General features: G+C 41.1%; 2 protein-coding genes across 2 annotated transcripts in view; both read right to left on the bottom strand.

Moving 5' to 3' along the window:
• Positions 1 to 8828, bottom strand: part of cds1 (CDP-diacylglycerol synthase (phosphatidate cytidylyltransferase) 1) — a 34360-nt gene extending 25532 nt beyond the window's left edge. Inside the window, exon 1 of the mRNA XM_071901026.2 lies at positions 8517 to 8828. Coding sequence (XP_071757127.1) covers positions 8517 to 8582 — 66 coding nt within the window. The 5' untranslated portion in view covers positions 8583 to 8828. The remainder of the gene's footprint in view (positions 1 to 8516) is intronic.
• A 7235-nt stretch (positions 8829 to 16063) lies between these two features.
• The window catches only part of wdfy3 (WD repeat and FYVE domain containing 3), a 139357-nt gene continuing 138919 nt past the window's right edge, over positions 16064 to 16501 (bottom strand). Inside the window, exon 69 of the mRNA XM_078285324.1 lies at positions 16064 to 16184. Coding sequence (XP_078141450.1) covers positions 16064 to 16184 — 121 coding nt within the window. The remainder of the gene's footprint in view (positions 16185 to 16501) is intronic.

Below are 16501 nucleotides of genomic sequence, written 5' to 3'. Positions count from 1 at the left end.
TTGACATCTGATAAATCAGTCTGGACTGATGCTCATATGTATCCATTGTTTCAAGTGTTCTTAACTGATGTGTTCACCAGAGAAGGTAAATTACAGCAAAGTCCATCATGCTTTGCTAAAGTTGCAGGGACTGGAATCAGATTTGTTTTGACTCCACTCTTGCTGCCAAAATCTCAAACCTGGTGGGATGACAGGTTACTGAAACTCTGTCCAATAAACAAGCTACTTGTGAGTCCATGTGACCTTTGTTTACAACTGGTTTGCTTATAATTGGGTAGTAAGAACCTAAACGAAACCAAACACAAAAAAGCAAAAACTTTTTTCACTATGGTTCAGACCAAAGAAAACAAACAAAGGTGCCTAACCTGAAGAACATTTTGTTCTCAAATCATTAAGACGGATAATCATGATCAGAATATCAAGCAAAACAATCAGGCTTATCATTTTAGCCCCCAATGTGCATCCCTGCTGGTATCTTAAGTACGATGAGGGCTTGGGTACAGTCGTCCAGAAAGCATACAGTAAAAAGTGGGGCTTATACAACGGCTTTATCTGTATGAGCCGGAGAGATGCAAAGGCAGCAGCAGCATACGGCTGTCCTTGTGGCTCAGCTCACCTCCCCTGTCCTCCTCCTCCTCCTCTTCATGGCTATTAATGTCTTCTCTGCAGAGAGACGGGAGGAAGAGGGAGGGGGATCAGGATGGAGGCCAGGTGATCAGCAGCTCAGTGTATGGGACTAGCGTAATCCCCGACAAGGAGGCGGGGAAACCACCCTGCCCTAGTGCACATGTAGGCTACGCTTGTGTACATGTACAGCTGCAGCCACTGTAGGAGTCCTCCTTCATGCATTCAGTGTACGTCTATCCTGTGTAAGTAGGGATGGGACGATATATCGAAATTCAATATATCACAATTAGGGCTGAACAATTAATCAAAATTTTATCTAAATCGCAATATGGCCTACTGCAATTTTCAAATCACAGGAGGCGCAATATTTGTTAAAGGCGAAATGTGTGTCAAAATCACAATTTTAAATTAAATATTGTCGTGCTGCAGAGATGTCCTGGCCTACACATCATATTCTACAGACTTAAGAAAACATCTTTGTTTGGTACAGATCCCCGCAAAAATCACACCATAATCATTTTAATACGTTTTTCAATGAAAATGAGAATAATGATGTAAAAATTATCATTCCCTCTAATATCGCAAATCATATCGCAATTGCAATATCAGTCAAAATAATCGCAATTAGATATTTTTTCAAAATCGTTCAGCCCTAATCACAATACAAAAATGTGACAATATGTATTGTGGGTCGGAAAAATGAATGGTGATATTAGCTCCATTTTATTTTGCTGTAGTAATCACAAATGAGACGCTTGACCATCACAATTTCACAAGCTCTCCATCCAAATTATATTATTTACACTTTGTAATGACATTTTAAAATTGTTGTTTACATTCTAGCGAGCCAATGCCATTGCTAGAAAGATCTGTGCCTCAGAAATAAACATAATTCTGCAGTCAGACTTCGTTGTCATTGAATTTACTTATAACATTGTATCATGGTTGCATCGAATCATGAACCCCATATCGCGTATCGAATCGTATCGTGAGATAAGTGCTACAGACAATAATTTGCGTGTGTTATACAGCTGAACCAAATTAGTATAATGTAAAAGAAAACTCATGTATCTCAAACAACTACTTGGCAAACCATTCCTTGCAACTTCGAATGGCTGAAAAGAGATCAAAACTTGATTTATCCAAATAATTCTTCTCAGCGATGGAGCAAAAGTGCAGCAATAGATCTGCAAACATAGAGTACAAACCAACCATCATCTGGAGGGCCTATCCTGTTGTAAATATCTACTTGGCTGGTAAACTAGTAAAAGTGGAGAACAAAAGTTAAGGTTCCTGCCCTGATCTTGACATGCTTACTCATGTTTTATGATGGGAATTTAAGAGTCAATCAGATGGATGTCAAACTCTGTCCCACAGTGAGTCATTGTATATTGGATGTTGGGATATTTCTACTGCTGGCCCTAGCCTTTAATAACGGCAGACCCAATAATATACAGACTCTGTTTCAGAGTGAGTAGATTAACTTGTCATGCCTATGTGCCTTGCAGATAAAAAAAGCTATTTCCTGCTCTGGTGTGTGTGTAAGTGTGTGTGTGTGCGTTTGAATCAGCATGTGTATTCCCACCCGTGTATATGCTTGGTTATCCCAGAGCGCCCAGAGCGTGAGTGAGTATGGTCTATAGCACAGGCTTAAAACAACCTATTAAGGTAACACATTTCCCTTCAGAAAGTGTGGAATTAAAATGGATTTTTGCCTCAATCACTATGACTGCTCATGAGTAAAACAACAAGCTCATTGCAGCTTATGTGCTCACAGTCATTTTGACAAAGGCAGGAACCTTTTAGTCCATCGGCCACAGTGGCCAAAATTCACCAGCCAATTCAATTAGTTTACCAGAAAGATATGATGTTTAGTATAGAACAGGATGTCTGAATAATGGCTGTTTGCCTCCTGCAGTGGCTGGTAGTAGAGTGGACAAATTTACCAGCCACAACCAAAACTTGAGCAAAAAGCTACCATTTGGCTGGTGGCTGGTGGCTGCACCTCATTTGCTGAGGCGACAGGCTGATTAATGCCAGTTATTGGTGCTGCAACCTATAGTATTTAGCTTAGGGCTGGAAATGAATCATTTATAAATTCTATCGCTATTTTAGTTCACAAATTTTATCATTTTAGAATACTGGCATATTGAAATTTCATTCAGAATATAGGCCTATGTTAAGACTAAGAATTGTGATTAACAATCATCATTACAATATCTGGCAGAATAATTGGAATTATCATTTCAGCCATAATCGTACAGCCCTGCTGGCATCACTAGTATCACAGGGGCTTGAGCGCAGTAGTCCGGTGAGCATGTGGTAAAAAGTGAGACTTCTACAATGTCTACATGTTCAGGAAACAGAAACACCACAGCTGACTGGCAGCACGGTGGCAGCAGCAGCACACCGCTGCCCTTATCATTTTAGCCATAATCATACAGCTCTAATTCATCCTGGAAGGCTGAATAGCAGAGTTAAGCTGCTATTGAAGAAGAGTGCTTGGCAGCGGTCCCCAGCGCAGCACAACAGACGGGCCCACACAGCTCTACAGGCCAGGCAGCGGCGGCGGCAGTGGGCTCTGGTCACGGGGGAGAGGATCACTGAGTAAGCTATAGCCTACATGGGCTAGTTCATACTCCAGGGAATTAGGCTAATCAGCGTCAAACATTGACCTTAAGTAGCACTGCTGTTGGCAGCAACTTTCTAACAGCTAGGCCGTTTTCTATTCAACTGCAGCACAAAGCAAAAGAGCCACTTTGCTGGAACAAAAGAAGACTAATTGTTTTTACTTTTAATTCATAAACCTAGAACTGGTATACACCTACTATAGTGGACTACTTGAATGCAGGGCCAGGACGTGGGGCAGTAAAGACTCCTTTGCTGTCCACAGACAAGTCTAAACGGGGCTGTGAGGAGCCAAGCTGTGACCGGCAGAGCGTTTAACAGCCTGCTGCCGCCGCCACTGCTGCTGATGCTGCTGCTGATGTTGTTTCTGGCTGCCGGAGGCTTCGGGGAGAGACAGCCAGCCAGCCAGCAGCCAGCCAGCCAAGGTCAGTTGTCTGCCGGAGTCTTGGGAAGCCGGTAACTGTCCCGACCATGTAGGACCGTGAAGGGATGGCAGCGGTGACAAGAGCACCGGGTGAAAATGTAAACCGTACACACACCACCGGCTACATGTGTGGCTGAGTAATTAATGAGAGTAAATATTGACCTTGGAGATAATGCTCAGGGAAGGTGTGTGTGTGTGTGTGTGTGTGTGTGTGTGTGTTTAAGAGTGTGTAGGATGTACCAGCCACTGTGCCACTGGACAAAAACCTTAGTTTCCTTCCCTGGCTGTAGGCCTAATGTGACCACGATCTGTTTGGGTCTTGCTGCGGGGCGTGTGACATAACGATGTGATCCTTTAACCTCCAAAACAAGACATAGGGCTGACTCATGCCTGTCCAAACCCGACCAACTCCATAGACTGCTTGTCAAGAAGACCTCAGACCAGCAGATCAGGATGGGAAACTATTTTTGCCAGCATTTGGCTGATGCCTGGGGTTCTTTTCTCACTCTGCGGTAGACAACAGCCTGCAGACTTGTTATACTTTCAGCAGGGAGGGGAAAATAACAAAGCCTGGTCTTGTCAGTTACAACACTTTGGGTGTAGACAGTAGTGCACATACGACAGAAATGTTGCCTAAGCTTGGTCTCTGTCTTGGTTCCTTAGCTTGCAATCACACCTACAGTTCATTTTCTCTGGTCCAAGCCATAGTGGAAAAGTTTACTTTTTATATTAGGTTTGTTTAGGTTCTCACTGCTCAACTACAAGCAAACCAGGGCTTGTAAACAAAAGTCACATGACTCACAAGCAGCTTGTTTATTAGACTTTAGTAACCTGTCATCCTGCCAGGTTGGAGATTTTGGCAGCCAGTGGCACAGAGGGTCCTTATTACCCATAAAACCTTGCATTTTGGAGTTGTTTCCTGTGGTTTGTTCGGGTTACATTCTCACTCCTAACAAACCGCACCGCAGCTCTCTTGGAAGAGGACCAAGACCTGCATTTTCAGGTGTCTCAATGCAGTTTTCGGTGCTGCCAGAGTTTGAATGGGATTGTTCTCACCTGCCCAAACAAACCCAACTAAAGGAGGAAACACACCAGGTTTCAAATAAACCACTCCAAAAATGCTTGGTGTGAATGTGGCCTTTGATAGGGATCAGGGCAAGAAGCTAACTTTTCTTCCATGGCAGCTGGTACATCCCAAACCTACCAGCCACTTTCACTTTTTTACCAGCCAGCTCGATGTTTAGAAGAGAACCCCCAAACTATGGCTAGTTAGTTGCAAAAGTGTCTGGCAGTTGGCAAACTCAAACTTCCTGGCCACAGTTTAAATTTACCAGTATTTAGCTTGTGGCTGATGGTATTTTGCCAACCTAGTATAACACTGTGTGTTAGGAGGGCAGAATATAAATGACTTCAAAACAGGAAACATCTCAGCATTGACATGGTCCATTGACATGTCAGGTTGAGAAAGCCCAATGCTCCATTTCTGGCCTTTTCCTTGATTTCTGGCTTGTGTGTCTGTTTGTGTTATAAGAGGTTAACAGACAAAAGAGCATCACAAGGCAAGGACAGGAACAACAGCAGAGGATTTATCTCTGCTCACCATACTGGTAATCGGTTTAAGCTACCTATACAGCAAAAGACACAGCAGAGAGCATTATGTATGTGTGTGTGTGTGTGTGTGTGTGTGTGTGTGTGTGTGTGTGTGTGTGTGTATGTGTGTGTGTATCTGAATGCCTAAACATCTTTGTTTATTTGTATGTGTATATTTGTATGTTAACAGGTGGGCTATGCATCACAAAAGTATACCTATTGCTACTGAACTGATATCAGAAAGGTGCACAAATGCTTCAAAATGTTGGACAATTAAAATGAGAAGTTATATTTTCTTGTTTCTTGTTTACCCCCACCCCCCCCCCACCCCCCCACCCCCGCACCCCCGCCCTTAAAATATGCTATCCTCATAACGTCCATCAGTCGGACACCTCTTACTCCGATTTGTTTACTTTTACACATTTACAAAATGTACTGTATGCTAGTTTAAGAATGTTGGTAAACTCTTCTGCAAATAAAAAGGTGGGTTAGCCAGCTGAGTTCAGGCGGGTTTCCCCTCCACTACATCATTACTTGTATTTGTCTAGTCATGTTTGTGTGGCTCAACAACTCACATGTCTATTCCTCGAGACATCTTGTGTTGTGAAGGTACCTAGGACAGCTGTGGGCGACAGCTAGCTAAAAATGGACTCTGAAGGGGGTGAAGACAGACAAGTAGGGACACTAGTGAGACATCAAGTGGGGCACTGTGCCAGAATGACAACACAGTACACACACACACACACACACACACACATGCAGAAAGCCAAGCAACGGTAGCTAGGAACAAAAATATCTACATGTACATGCCATTTGGTGGATGTATTACAGTTCCACGAGTGAATACAATTTTAGCATGGGTAGCAGCAGTGGGAACTTGGCCTGCAGTTTGTGTGTACTGTACAGTTTGTTTGTACTGTACAGTTTGTGTGAACTGCACATAAAGAAAGAAACCACATGAAAGTAACCTACCTATGTGCCTCATAATGAACAGAGATTACACTAGTTTGTGATCTTATTATCTCAAACCACTAGCGTCCATTCATTCTACAAAGAGGTCGTCAGGTTATACATTAGTCTACTTGTTATTTATTAAGCTCAACCCCGGGAAAAAATCCTCCGGCACAGGGGAGGTGATGCGTTTTACGATGCCAAAAGAGCAACAACAGCGGTTTGTTTGTAGTAAACAGAAGAAGAACTGGGTAGTTAGCATGAGCAGTGATAGCCAACATGGCTGAACAGACAGAGAAAAGAGCGCCACCTACAGAAACTCAAACTGCATCAACAGAAAATCCAAGGAAAAAGACGTCACAGTCCCGCCCACACTGTTTGATTGACAGGTGATCTCTGCGAAGTGCAGTGCAGAAACACCACAACAATGAGCGCTGAGCACCTAAGTTTACAAAACAACAACAACAAAAAAAAACATATATGCCCTCTAGAGGTGACGTTGAAATTTAATTTCAGCTTGCAGAATACATTTGGTAAAAGCATTAAATGTTTCAAAAAAATCACTGCTGAATTCAATCTTTTGCAACTGCATCAAAGCAGTACTGAAATTCCAGTTATTGCAACAACACTTCCCAAAGGAGTGAGTGTCTGTAAAGCAGTTACAGTAGCACATCGTTTGACTGCGGGTACAAGCAGGCGGCAGCGTTTCTGGGCCACTCTGAACTCGCTGGCACAGTTTCAAAGACATTATGCAGAGTATCGGGGAGCAAGCTCCTCTCTCTGCAAGGCGAGTTAATCAGCGGGTGGGGTGGGATCGCTCAAAGACCCTGCATGCATCACACAGGGGCCGGTTGTAGGATTCCTTAGTGGAGCGGCAGGGTGGGGTTGACTCCAATTAACCTCTGAAACTGTCCCACTGAGGGAAAGCACTCGGCTTCATGACTCTGGGGAACAGGGAACGGAAACTTGTCTTTACAGGTACAGCAGCTGCTACTGCTAAAGCAGTGCTCAGATTTCAAAAGATGGAGATAGAATACATGCAGTGCAAAAGAAAGTGCAAAATAAATAAGTGCAAAATAAAAGTACAATTTTTTTTTTAATGTTTTGGTGTTCCAAAGTCCAAAAAATGTCAGGTGGTGCAACTGTCCGAACATAGACTAATAGTACAAAATTGCAATTAAATGATTAAATTAAAAAAAAATTAAATTAAGTTAAATTTTCTCAATACAATTCCGATTTCAATAGTTATATGCATTTAGACTCTACGATGATGAAGTGTTTAGGTTTTCAGTAACAAAAGTGCATAAAAAAATCCAGTTGCAATAATTGACATTTTCTTTTCTGGGTGGTAAAAATCTTGTTAAAACATGAATTCATTCCACCTTAAAAGCTATAAAGCAAATAGGCTACATAGAATACATTCGTGTGGACTTGACATTGCATTTGAAATCCATTTTGACCATTCTGGTCTTAGTTTTTCTCTTCTGAAAGCGTTATCTCATCTGTCATTGACCCACTGACTCTCAGGAAAAGTATGTCAGTCATCACAGTCAATGCAGCAGCGCTGCACAGCTACTGGAAAGTACTTGGTGAACGTGGTGTGGTATTTACAATGGAATAACTGATGTGGACGAACACGGTGCAGTTCACTGGATCACAGCAATGGGGTCTCTTCAAAATCAATGGATCATGGGCTGATTCAACGGGAAAAAATAGATCCAGAGCACTCAAACAGGTTAAACAGGTTAAAAAGCCTTTATCAACCTATTTTGTAGCGTCTTGAGTCTCATCTTACATTGAGCACCCAACTGTACTATATCTCACATTAGGAGCTGAGAAGATTTCCAGCCCCATCTGTGTTTTTTCACACTGTAATTCAACTTTACAAAGCTAACTGCCAAGCTGAGCAGATTCACAGCTATCATTACAGCACATAAGGGGCTTTGATTGAATCAGCAAGAGCGTGACATTGATGGCTGATCAAGCCTGGTGAGGAAAAAACAACAACTAACTAACTAATTGTTTCAGAATTACAACATGACAGGTTATGACATTCCCAACCACGTTGAGGACGTTAACGTCACGCCAAAACAACTCGTTATTTCTAAATACGGGACGTTTCTGTGAATGTTGCCGCTGCAGGCTACCCGAGCGAGCTAACGTTAACTAGCTCGTTAGCTAACCTGGCAACCCAGCTAGCTCGTTCGCCAACGTCTAACGAGATGACTAAACTTGTTGTTTGGACGAGGCTTCGGGGATAAAGTGATTTTTTTGGACCTATTTAGGTGGCATTTACCTTGTCGCTGATATTGTCGGTGCTGTCAGGGTCTGCGCCTCCACCTCGCTTCCTGAGCTCCGTCATGTTTCGCTCGTTTCACCGCCGGGACGGTTGTGTGTCACATAAGCCGACTCCGAGGGAAGGGGAGGGAAGAGGGGGATAAATACCCGAGTTTTAAGATAACGTCCTGGCTTTTTAATCCGTCTTTAACTTTAAAACGTCGGTTGATAAACGGTTAGCTCTCCCAAGTCGGCTGACGTTGTCGAAGAACTGGTTCAGACCTCCACAGACACCAGCGTCTCCAATGCGTGTATTTGTTTATCACCGCAGTCCGTCTCTCCTTTTCCTCCTGTCAGTGTCAAGGGAGCGAGAATAAGGAAATGGGACTTCCGGTCAGAACTTTCAAAATAAAGGTCTTAATGAGGATCGTATTGCAACATTTTATGAGCAATGCAAAATAATGTATTTAAGGAGGAATCTGTAGTAAACGATTTTCCTACAGAAACTCATTTTCACAGCATATATTTATAGCCATATACGGCTATGCAAGATGTCATATATGACACAATCACAAAACACATAGGCCTACCTGACAACTTGGATGCATGTCTACTGTCTTGTAAAAGTCCATTTCTTTTCTTCTTCTGCTGCTGACCAGTGCCAGAATAAAAAAACATAGGATTTTAAAAAATGAGACCTAAAAAAAAATCAAAATAAAACCCTTATTGCCTCTAAAAAAAACCCAACTGTGTCAGATTAGATTAAATTAAAATACATGAAACTTGAACCAGGTCATCACAGCAGCTGAGAATAGGATATGGACAAAAAATACAGTATTTGTTGACAGATTTACAGGTTTATGGGTTAATGAGTTAAAAGATTTACAAATGTATAGGTCTGCGGACCTTTACAATATATATATATATATATATATAACCTTTATTTAACTAGGAAGTCACATTGAAATTAAAACCTCTTTTACAAGTGAGACCTAGCCAAGACAGGGTCAAATAGCAGCATCAAACACATAACAGGACAACAACATCAAATCACAACAGCAACAATAGGTACGACAAGAATACATTACATAATACAGTGCATAAACAAAAACAAGGCAGCAATATTTAGTCATGTGTTTGTTAGTTGAAGCAACTGCAGCTAACAGTGACCACTTCCATTATTCTAAGTTTAAAATCATTTAAAGAGATAAGGGTCTCAAGTTTGAGATTGGCCTGCAAATCAGTCCAGGACCGTAGTAGAACAGGTTTGATCTGCCAACCTCTGTTCTGCTAGAAGGCTTTAAACTGAAGCCATTTGTGCGACCTAAGATTATGACTGCTTTGCAAAAATAAAAACTTCTGGCTTAAGTAAATAGGTAATTTGCCTGAAATAATCTTATAGACTAAAATGTACCAGTGTTGTAGCCTACGCAAAGTGAGGGATGACCATCCTACCATGCTGTATAAGGTACAGTGATGGGTCCTGAAGCTAGAGTTAGTGACATACCTCAGGGCTGAGTGATACAGGGGGTCGAGTTTGGACAAGGTGGACGATGAGGCAAACCTATAAATAGTATCACCAAAATCGATCTGAGTCAGAAAAAGGCCAGCAACTAAGTGTTTTCTTGATGCCGTGGAAAAACAGGACTTCAGCCTGTACAAGACAGAAGACATCCTTCCAAATTGTCTGGTAGATGTTTTGTCATGTATCTCTGTATTTTTGCAGCCCTACATACTGGCAAGCACAGGACATTTCACATGGTGGACTTTAACACGATAGCCAACATCCCTCTAACGTTTCTGGTATGTTTTTTGTATTTAAGTCATATTTAAAATATTATTTGTTTAAACCTTAGCTCAGGAAAAAAACATACACCATAATATAATTGAATCTTTTTAGTATAACTTCATATTTGATCAAAAATCTAATTATTCCACTGAGTATTTTGATACAATTTCTATTGTTCAGTAGTGTACAACCCAGTATAATTTTCTTTCTTTTTTTTGTTGAAAGGGACAAAGTTTAAACTTTTATTTCGAAGTTAAAATCACGTTGCTTCCGGTCTTCATCTGTCTTTCTCTGTCTAACTTGACGCAGGTCTGCTGGTGCTGCGGCGGTGGACGCACAGCCTCTCTCTCTCTCTCTCTCTCTCTCTCTCTCTCTCTCTCTCTCTCTCTCTCTCTCTCTCTCTCCCTCTCTCTCTCAGTCAAAACAGTGCTTGGTTGACCAGCATTGCTCCATGCGGTAATAAGGTGGTAATAATCGGCGTCCCAACAGACACACACACACACACACACACACACACACACACACACACACACACACACACACACACACTATAACTAACTATAGGTATTGCCAGTGTTGGAGAGATTCTTCATGTATCATTTCACTAGTTTTACATGTTTCATTTCATATAATTAAACTAAAAATTCCTTCCATTTGTTTGATGTGATTTTGTATTATATGACACTGCTGATGTAGATATGCTCATTTTGTACAAAATAGTTCTAACTGCTCCTTCTCAGTAACTTTATTTACCACAAATATATTTCTCATGAGTGAAGCTTTGCTGCAGTTGAACTCTTCCAGTGTGAAGTGATGGTCGCTTGTGAAACTAGAGTTTGAAAGCAGCTTCCCCAACGCTGTGGGTTTCTTCACTTCATTATTACTCAAACACCCCAAAACATCCCACTGAGGTCTGCATGCTGCCTGCTGTCAGGTCCACACCACCTCGGTGTTATGCATGAAACTGTAAATATCCAGGTGTCAAACAGCTTTCACTTCAGTTTGTGTCAAAAAAGGTTCAAAACTAAATCTGGATGTTTCTCCTTTTCCTGCACTTCCTCTCTCTATTAAACTGATCTCAGACCAGCACACCAGCATCAGAACCATATGTTTGATGGTTGTAAATGTTATTTAATGCAGTGTGTAGTTATTTTGGTGCTGCGTGTTTGTTAGCTTCTTGTATTGAATCATAATGTAGTTTATATTAGAACTATCACTTTAAATTTTAATAAATTTGTGTGTATTGTAAAGGATGGAAATAGTGAAAATGTATGCGGAAAATGTTGCATTTATGGATCACATTGGAAATTAAGTCTCCAACTTCCATGTTTTATCCTTGTACTGTTGCTACATATTTTGTATTTTTTACATTTGTTAAAATGAACTAATGAGTGTCACTAACTCTGTTGAACTCCAAGTTTCAACTTAAATCTTTAAGATCAACTTAAATCATTTTGTGATATAATATCCAATTATATGCAGATATTAGTCTTTTTGTATTATATAGAAGTCCCTGAAAAGAGTTTCAGTCCAAAAGTAAATATCCATCATTGGAAAAACCTGATGCCAACTTTAGAAAATGATTCCTGGCCTGAAATTAAAGCCATTTGTGTTTTTGAAATATTCACTGATGGCAAAATCTTTCCAAAATAGATATGCAGCGTTCAGGAATGAAACGCATCACATTCCCTGCATGATAAATAAGACAAACAATCAATCTGCTTTTTGGTGGTAAACAGCAATTATTTATTGAAATGAAATTAAAAAGAATAAGTACCAGATCTATTGCATTATTGTAACATTTTGTTTCTGTAAGGGGGGTTACTCTACTGTTTTTTCTCCTGTCGGATGTACTGAACACAAATATACAAGGAACATTCAGCTATCACAGATTGCACACCAGATACTGTAGTAATGCAGTCTAATACAAGACCACCAAAATAATCCAGGATTTTCTCTTTTTTTTTTTTCGCTCATTAGTCCTTAATTTTCCATAAAGAGTACAAAAGTACACCCAGAGTTTGGGACACGACCTCCAGCTCTGTACACTCGCCTGTCGCTCGGGGCTTGGATCAACTCATAAGACAATGCCTTGAAAAAAACAAAGAATAACATGAACAAAACCATAATATAATGCCGAGAACATGTACAATGCACTGACACAGAAAGTCAGCTGTGTTAATAGACATGCAACAAGTAACAAAACTTGCTGAAATTGCAATAATAATCATTAAAAAAATCTAAAACCAGTTATAATTGCATAAATACTTTGTACAGTTCATTTTTCCGCTGTGAAATGCACCCTTTCTGTTCAAATGACGCCCAACATAAAATTGCATTCAATAAAAGCTTGTGATTCCTCCCGATGTTTTTTTTTTTATTTTATTTTGTACACGTGAAGGTGCAAAGGAACTCTGATTGATATAAGCCGACTCGGCCTTTTTCAGCTAGATGGCATGATTGCACGTTAGATTACAGTACGTAAATGTAGAATGATATAAGAACGACAATAACAAGAGTGCATATTATAACGGCAGGAGGGGGGGGGGGGATAGAGGACGTTAGACGGTGAAAATATTAAACTACTGCACTTGTGTAACAGTTCTCTCAAAAGTGTTTTCTTTACATGTTTGAGACTCGAGTGGAAATAAAAGAAAGAAAGAAACCAAAAAGAATAGTTCTTTCTAGTAAAGAAAGCAGCACTTGAATGCACAGTTGCCCACAGCACCACAGACTGAACATACGTGTGTGTGTGTGTGTGTGTGTGTGTGTGTGTGTGTGTGGGGGGGGGGGGGTAGTGATGAAAACAGCCTGACCTACAGTGTTTCTTCGCGGCTGCCTCCGGAGCCCAGCGGAGCCTCCAGCAGGGTGAAAATGTGTTTTGAAGTAATGAAGGATTGGCTGGACATGCTGCTGTGAGAGCTGCATGGAGAGTGCAAATAGATATAAAATGTTTCTTACTAATAATAAAACCTTGGCATGGCATTTTTGTCAGTGGGTAATGCTTAATAACTCATCCCTTTAGTGTTTTTACCTGAAGTCAAATTTAGTCAACAAAAGCCTCATTCAAAGCAATCAAGTTCAACAAAAAAGTGAGTGAAATAAGTTTGGATGTTTGCACGTTGCAGGCACATTAATCAACTTGTTCGCACAAATTATGAAATTGTGCGCACTACATTGTGAAAATTAGGGTATCAATTGACGCAATGGCGGCCATTTTGAACACTCAGGGTGGGAAACTCTACCCGTAAGATTGGCAAATATATAAAACTAGCATCCACACATAAGTGAGGACTTAAAACACACTTAACAGTTATCAAATTAGCAGCAATCACATGAACAACAACCACAATGACTGCTTGCATTTAGCAGGGAAGTTAGCTAGCTAGCTTACTAGTTAGTAAGCTACTAGCTAGCTCCCTAGACTCTGGTAGCTAGCGAAAACGAGTCAAATATATTAAAATGTGAACCTTTATCCCTCCGGATTCTTCAGATCCATTTGTTTCTAATATGTTTTTCAGTGGGGAATCTGAAATGATGAATGTTTGTATGATGAACATGTTGGTAGTTGGTACAGAACAGGGCTGAAGAGTTTCCCGCCCAAAGTGTTCAAAATGGCCGCCGTGTGAATAAGGTCAACTAGCCAAAATGAGTGATATGCATGTTGTGCACTGTGATGAATCAAAACGAGGTCACAAGGTCCATCTCGTGCCCTCAGTGAAGTAACTTGTGGCCTCAAAATATATATTCTGTTCTGCTGTGGTCACCGCCGGGCTCCGCGGCTAGCATCGAAAATCGACCGCGAAATTTGAAATCGTCAACCTGGATTTCATGCTACAATCTTCCCTCAAACTACACTTGGTTTTCCCGCGTCCGGACCGCGGCGAGGACACGACAAATCTGCAGTCGTGCGTCTCCATGTCCTGGACTTTACTGACTGAACGACTCGGGACTTTTTCACAATCTGAGCGCGGACGTCGCCCCGTTCGATCGATGGATTCCTCTTCCCTCAAAGCCTCAATAAGCGTAGTTTCTCTCCATAGAAGAAGAAGAAGAAGAAAACATTCATTGTGAAGGTGCTTGGCTCCTGGCATTACAGTGATAAAGTGAAGGTTGGTTTTCTAGGACTGAGGATAAAGTGTGTCGCAGAGCGTAGAGCGCCACGTTTGCTGATCTCGTGTAATAATGCCACAGGGTCGGAGGAAAGGTCAGCAAGTGACAGATTCACATAGAAATGAACTAGAAAAAATAAAAAACAATAAACTACAGTGAAGAGTCCCTTGTTTGTGTGCATTCGAAGATCCGGGTCGTCGGTACAGTAACTAAAGAACGCTACATGGAAGGGACACGACGGAAAATAAATGTGCAGCACTGTTGATGGTGTTTTTTTTCTTTTTTTTTTGTTTTACATAATTAGTATTATATTTCACAGATAATGAACCCATGATGTTTTTCCCTCTGGACAAAAAAAAACAAAAACGGAAACTGCTCTCGCTCCAGAAAATCTCACAGCTCCCAACCAAAAGAAATTACGTGATATAGTAAAACAAAAAAACAAAACAAAACAAAAAAAAATAGAAATGATAATGTGTCCAGTCTTTAGAAAGCAGCAGCAGCAACAACAACAAAAAAAATCTCCAAATTCTCCAAAGTAGGAATTCATATATAAAGGACAGAGTAGGTGGCGGGTTAAAAAAATACAAAAAAAAATCAACACAAAAGTTCATCATACATACATGATATGTGATATATCAAAGCAATTTGGCAAAAAAAAAAAGGAAAAGAAAATTTGAAAATCAATCTCTCTTTGATGGCGATGGCTTGACACTGTGGGCAACACACACACACACACACACACATATCAAATAAATCACATATCTGTAAACAACAACAAAAAAAAATGATCAAGAAATTATAAAGAAATTAAGTCATTTGCATAACTAGACCCACTAGTAAAGTCAACCCACGAACATTTATTATTGACATTCATATCCCCCCTCCCCCCCCCCCATATTATTCCTCTGGACTTTCCGTGACGAGTGACGCAGACGACACACAATCATTTTTGTTTTTTTTTTAAAGCCAGGAGTGGTTAGTCACAACGCTATGTTACAGGCGATGACTTGGTTTTCTTTTTTCCTCATTAACCTTTTTTTTTTTTTTTTTTTTTTTCTCTTTGCTCTGCGCTTTGTTCCTCCTCTAGTTTAAAAAGGCCATGGTAAGTATTTACAATATAAACAAGTTTGTTAACGTCTTCGCTGTGAAAGAGGCTTTTTTCCCCCGTTCTGTCGCTCTAGAAGCAAAAAAATGGCGGGTGATGATGTGTTTTTGTTTTTTTTTTAACATTTTTTCCCCGGGTTATGAGCGCAGGCGGTAGAAGCGGCGATCGAGTTCGCTAACGACCCGCCGGGCGCCCTGCGTTTTCGTTTGCTTCTCTATCCGTTTTCCTCCTTTTTTTTTTTTTTCCCTCTTTCCGCCTCCTTGGCTGATTTACCGCCGCCGGTCAAACAGCCGACATTCCCTCCTGTTACAGTCTGTGTCAGTGTGTTACATTACATGTGGTTACTGGAGTTATGCGAGGGGGGGAGGGGGGCGGGGTATGGAAAGGATAACGGGGCAAGAGGAGGAGAGATGGGGGGATTTTTGGGGCGTTAAGGGTACAACAAAGGAGATAAGGAGATGGAGGAATGAAAGGCTCCTCGGGTCGGAGTCGTCGGGAGGTTTCGTTTTGGAGGAGGAGGAAGGTGGGAGAGGAGGGGGGGGGGGGGGGGGGGAGCTCAGTTTCTGCAGCCGTCCTCAGCGCTTCGCTCGTGCTGCAGGTTGTAGTAACAGTTCTGACAAACCCGCACCGGAGACGAGATCTTCAGCCTTTTGATCTCCGACTGGAAGCGACTGCACCTGGAAACAGATCCAGACAACATGAAGGTTTAATGGCTGTCCCGGCAGCAAGCAGTGACAGGATACAGCCAAGAAAAACAGAATAAAAACATAAAAATAGAAGAAATATAAGAATAGAGCAAATGGGGATTATGTAAACACATACGCAGCCGACAATTTCAACACTACAACATGGTGAGGAGAATGTATGAATGGAAGGTATGGAGAGAAGTATGGATTACAGCATTATAATAAATAACAGCAGCAGAACTTACTGACATGAAGAAAGGAATGAACACAGAATATGCACCATATGAAAATCGACATAACATGAAATA

The sequence above is a fragment of the Centroberyx gerrardi genome, chromosome 8 (genome assembly GCF_048128805.1).
Source record: "Centroberyx gerrardi isolate f3 chromosome 8, fCenGer3.hap1.cur.20231027, whole genome shotgun sequence".
NCBI lineage: Eukaryota > Metazoa > Chordata > Actinopteri > Beryciformes > Berycidae > Centroberyx > Centroberyx gerrardi.
Note: the sequence above shows the minus strand (reverse complement) of the source record. Positions and strands in the feature narration are given on the sequence as shown.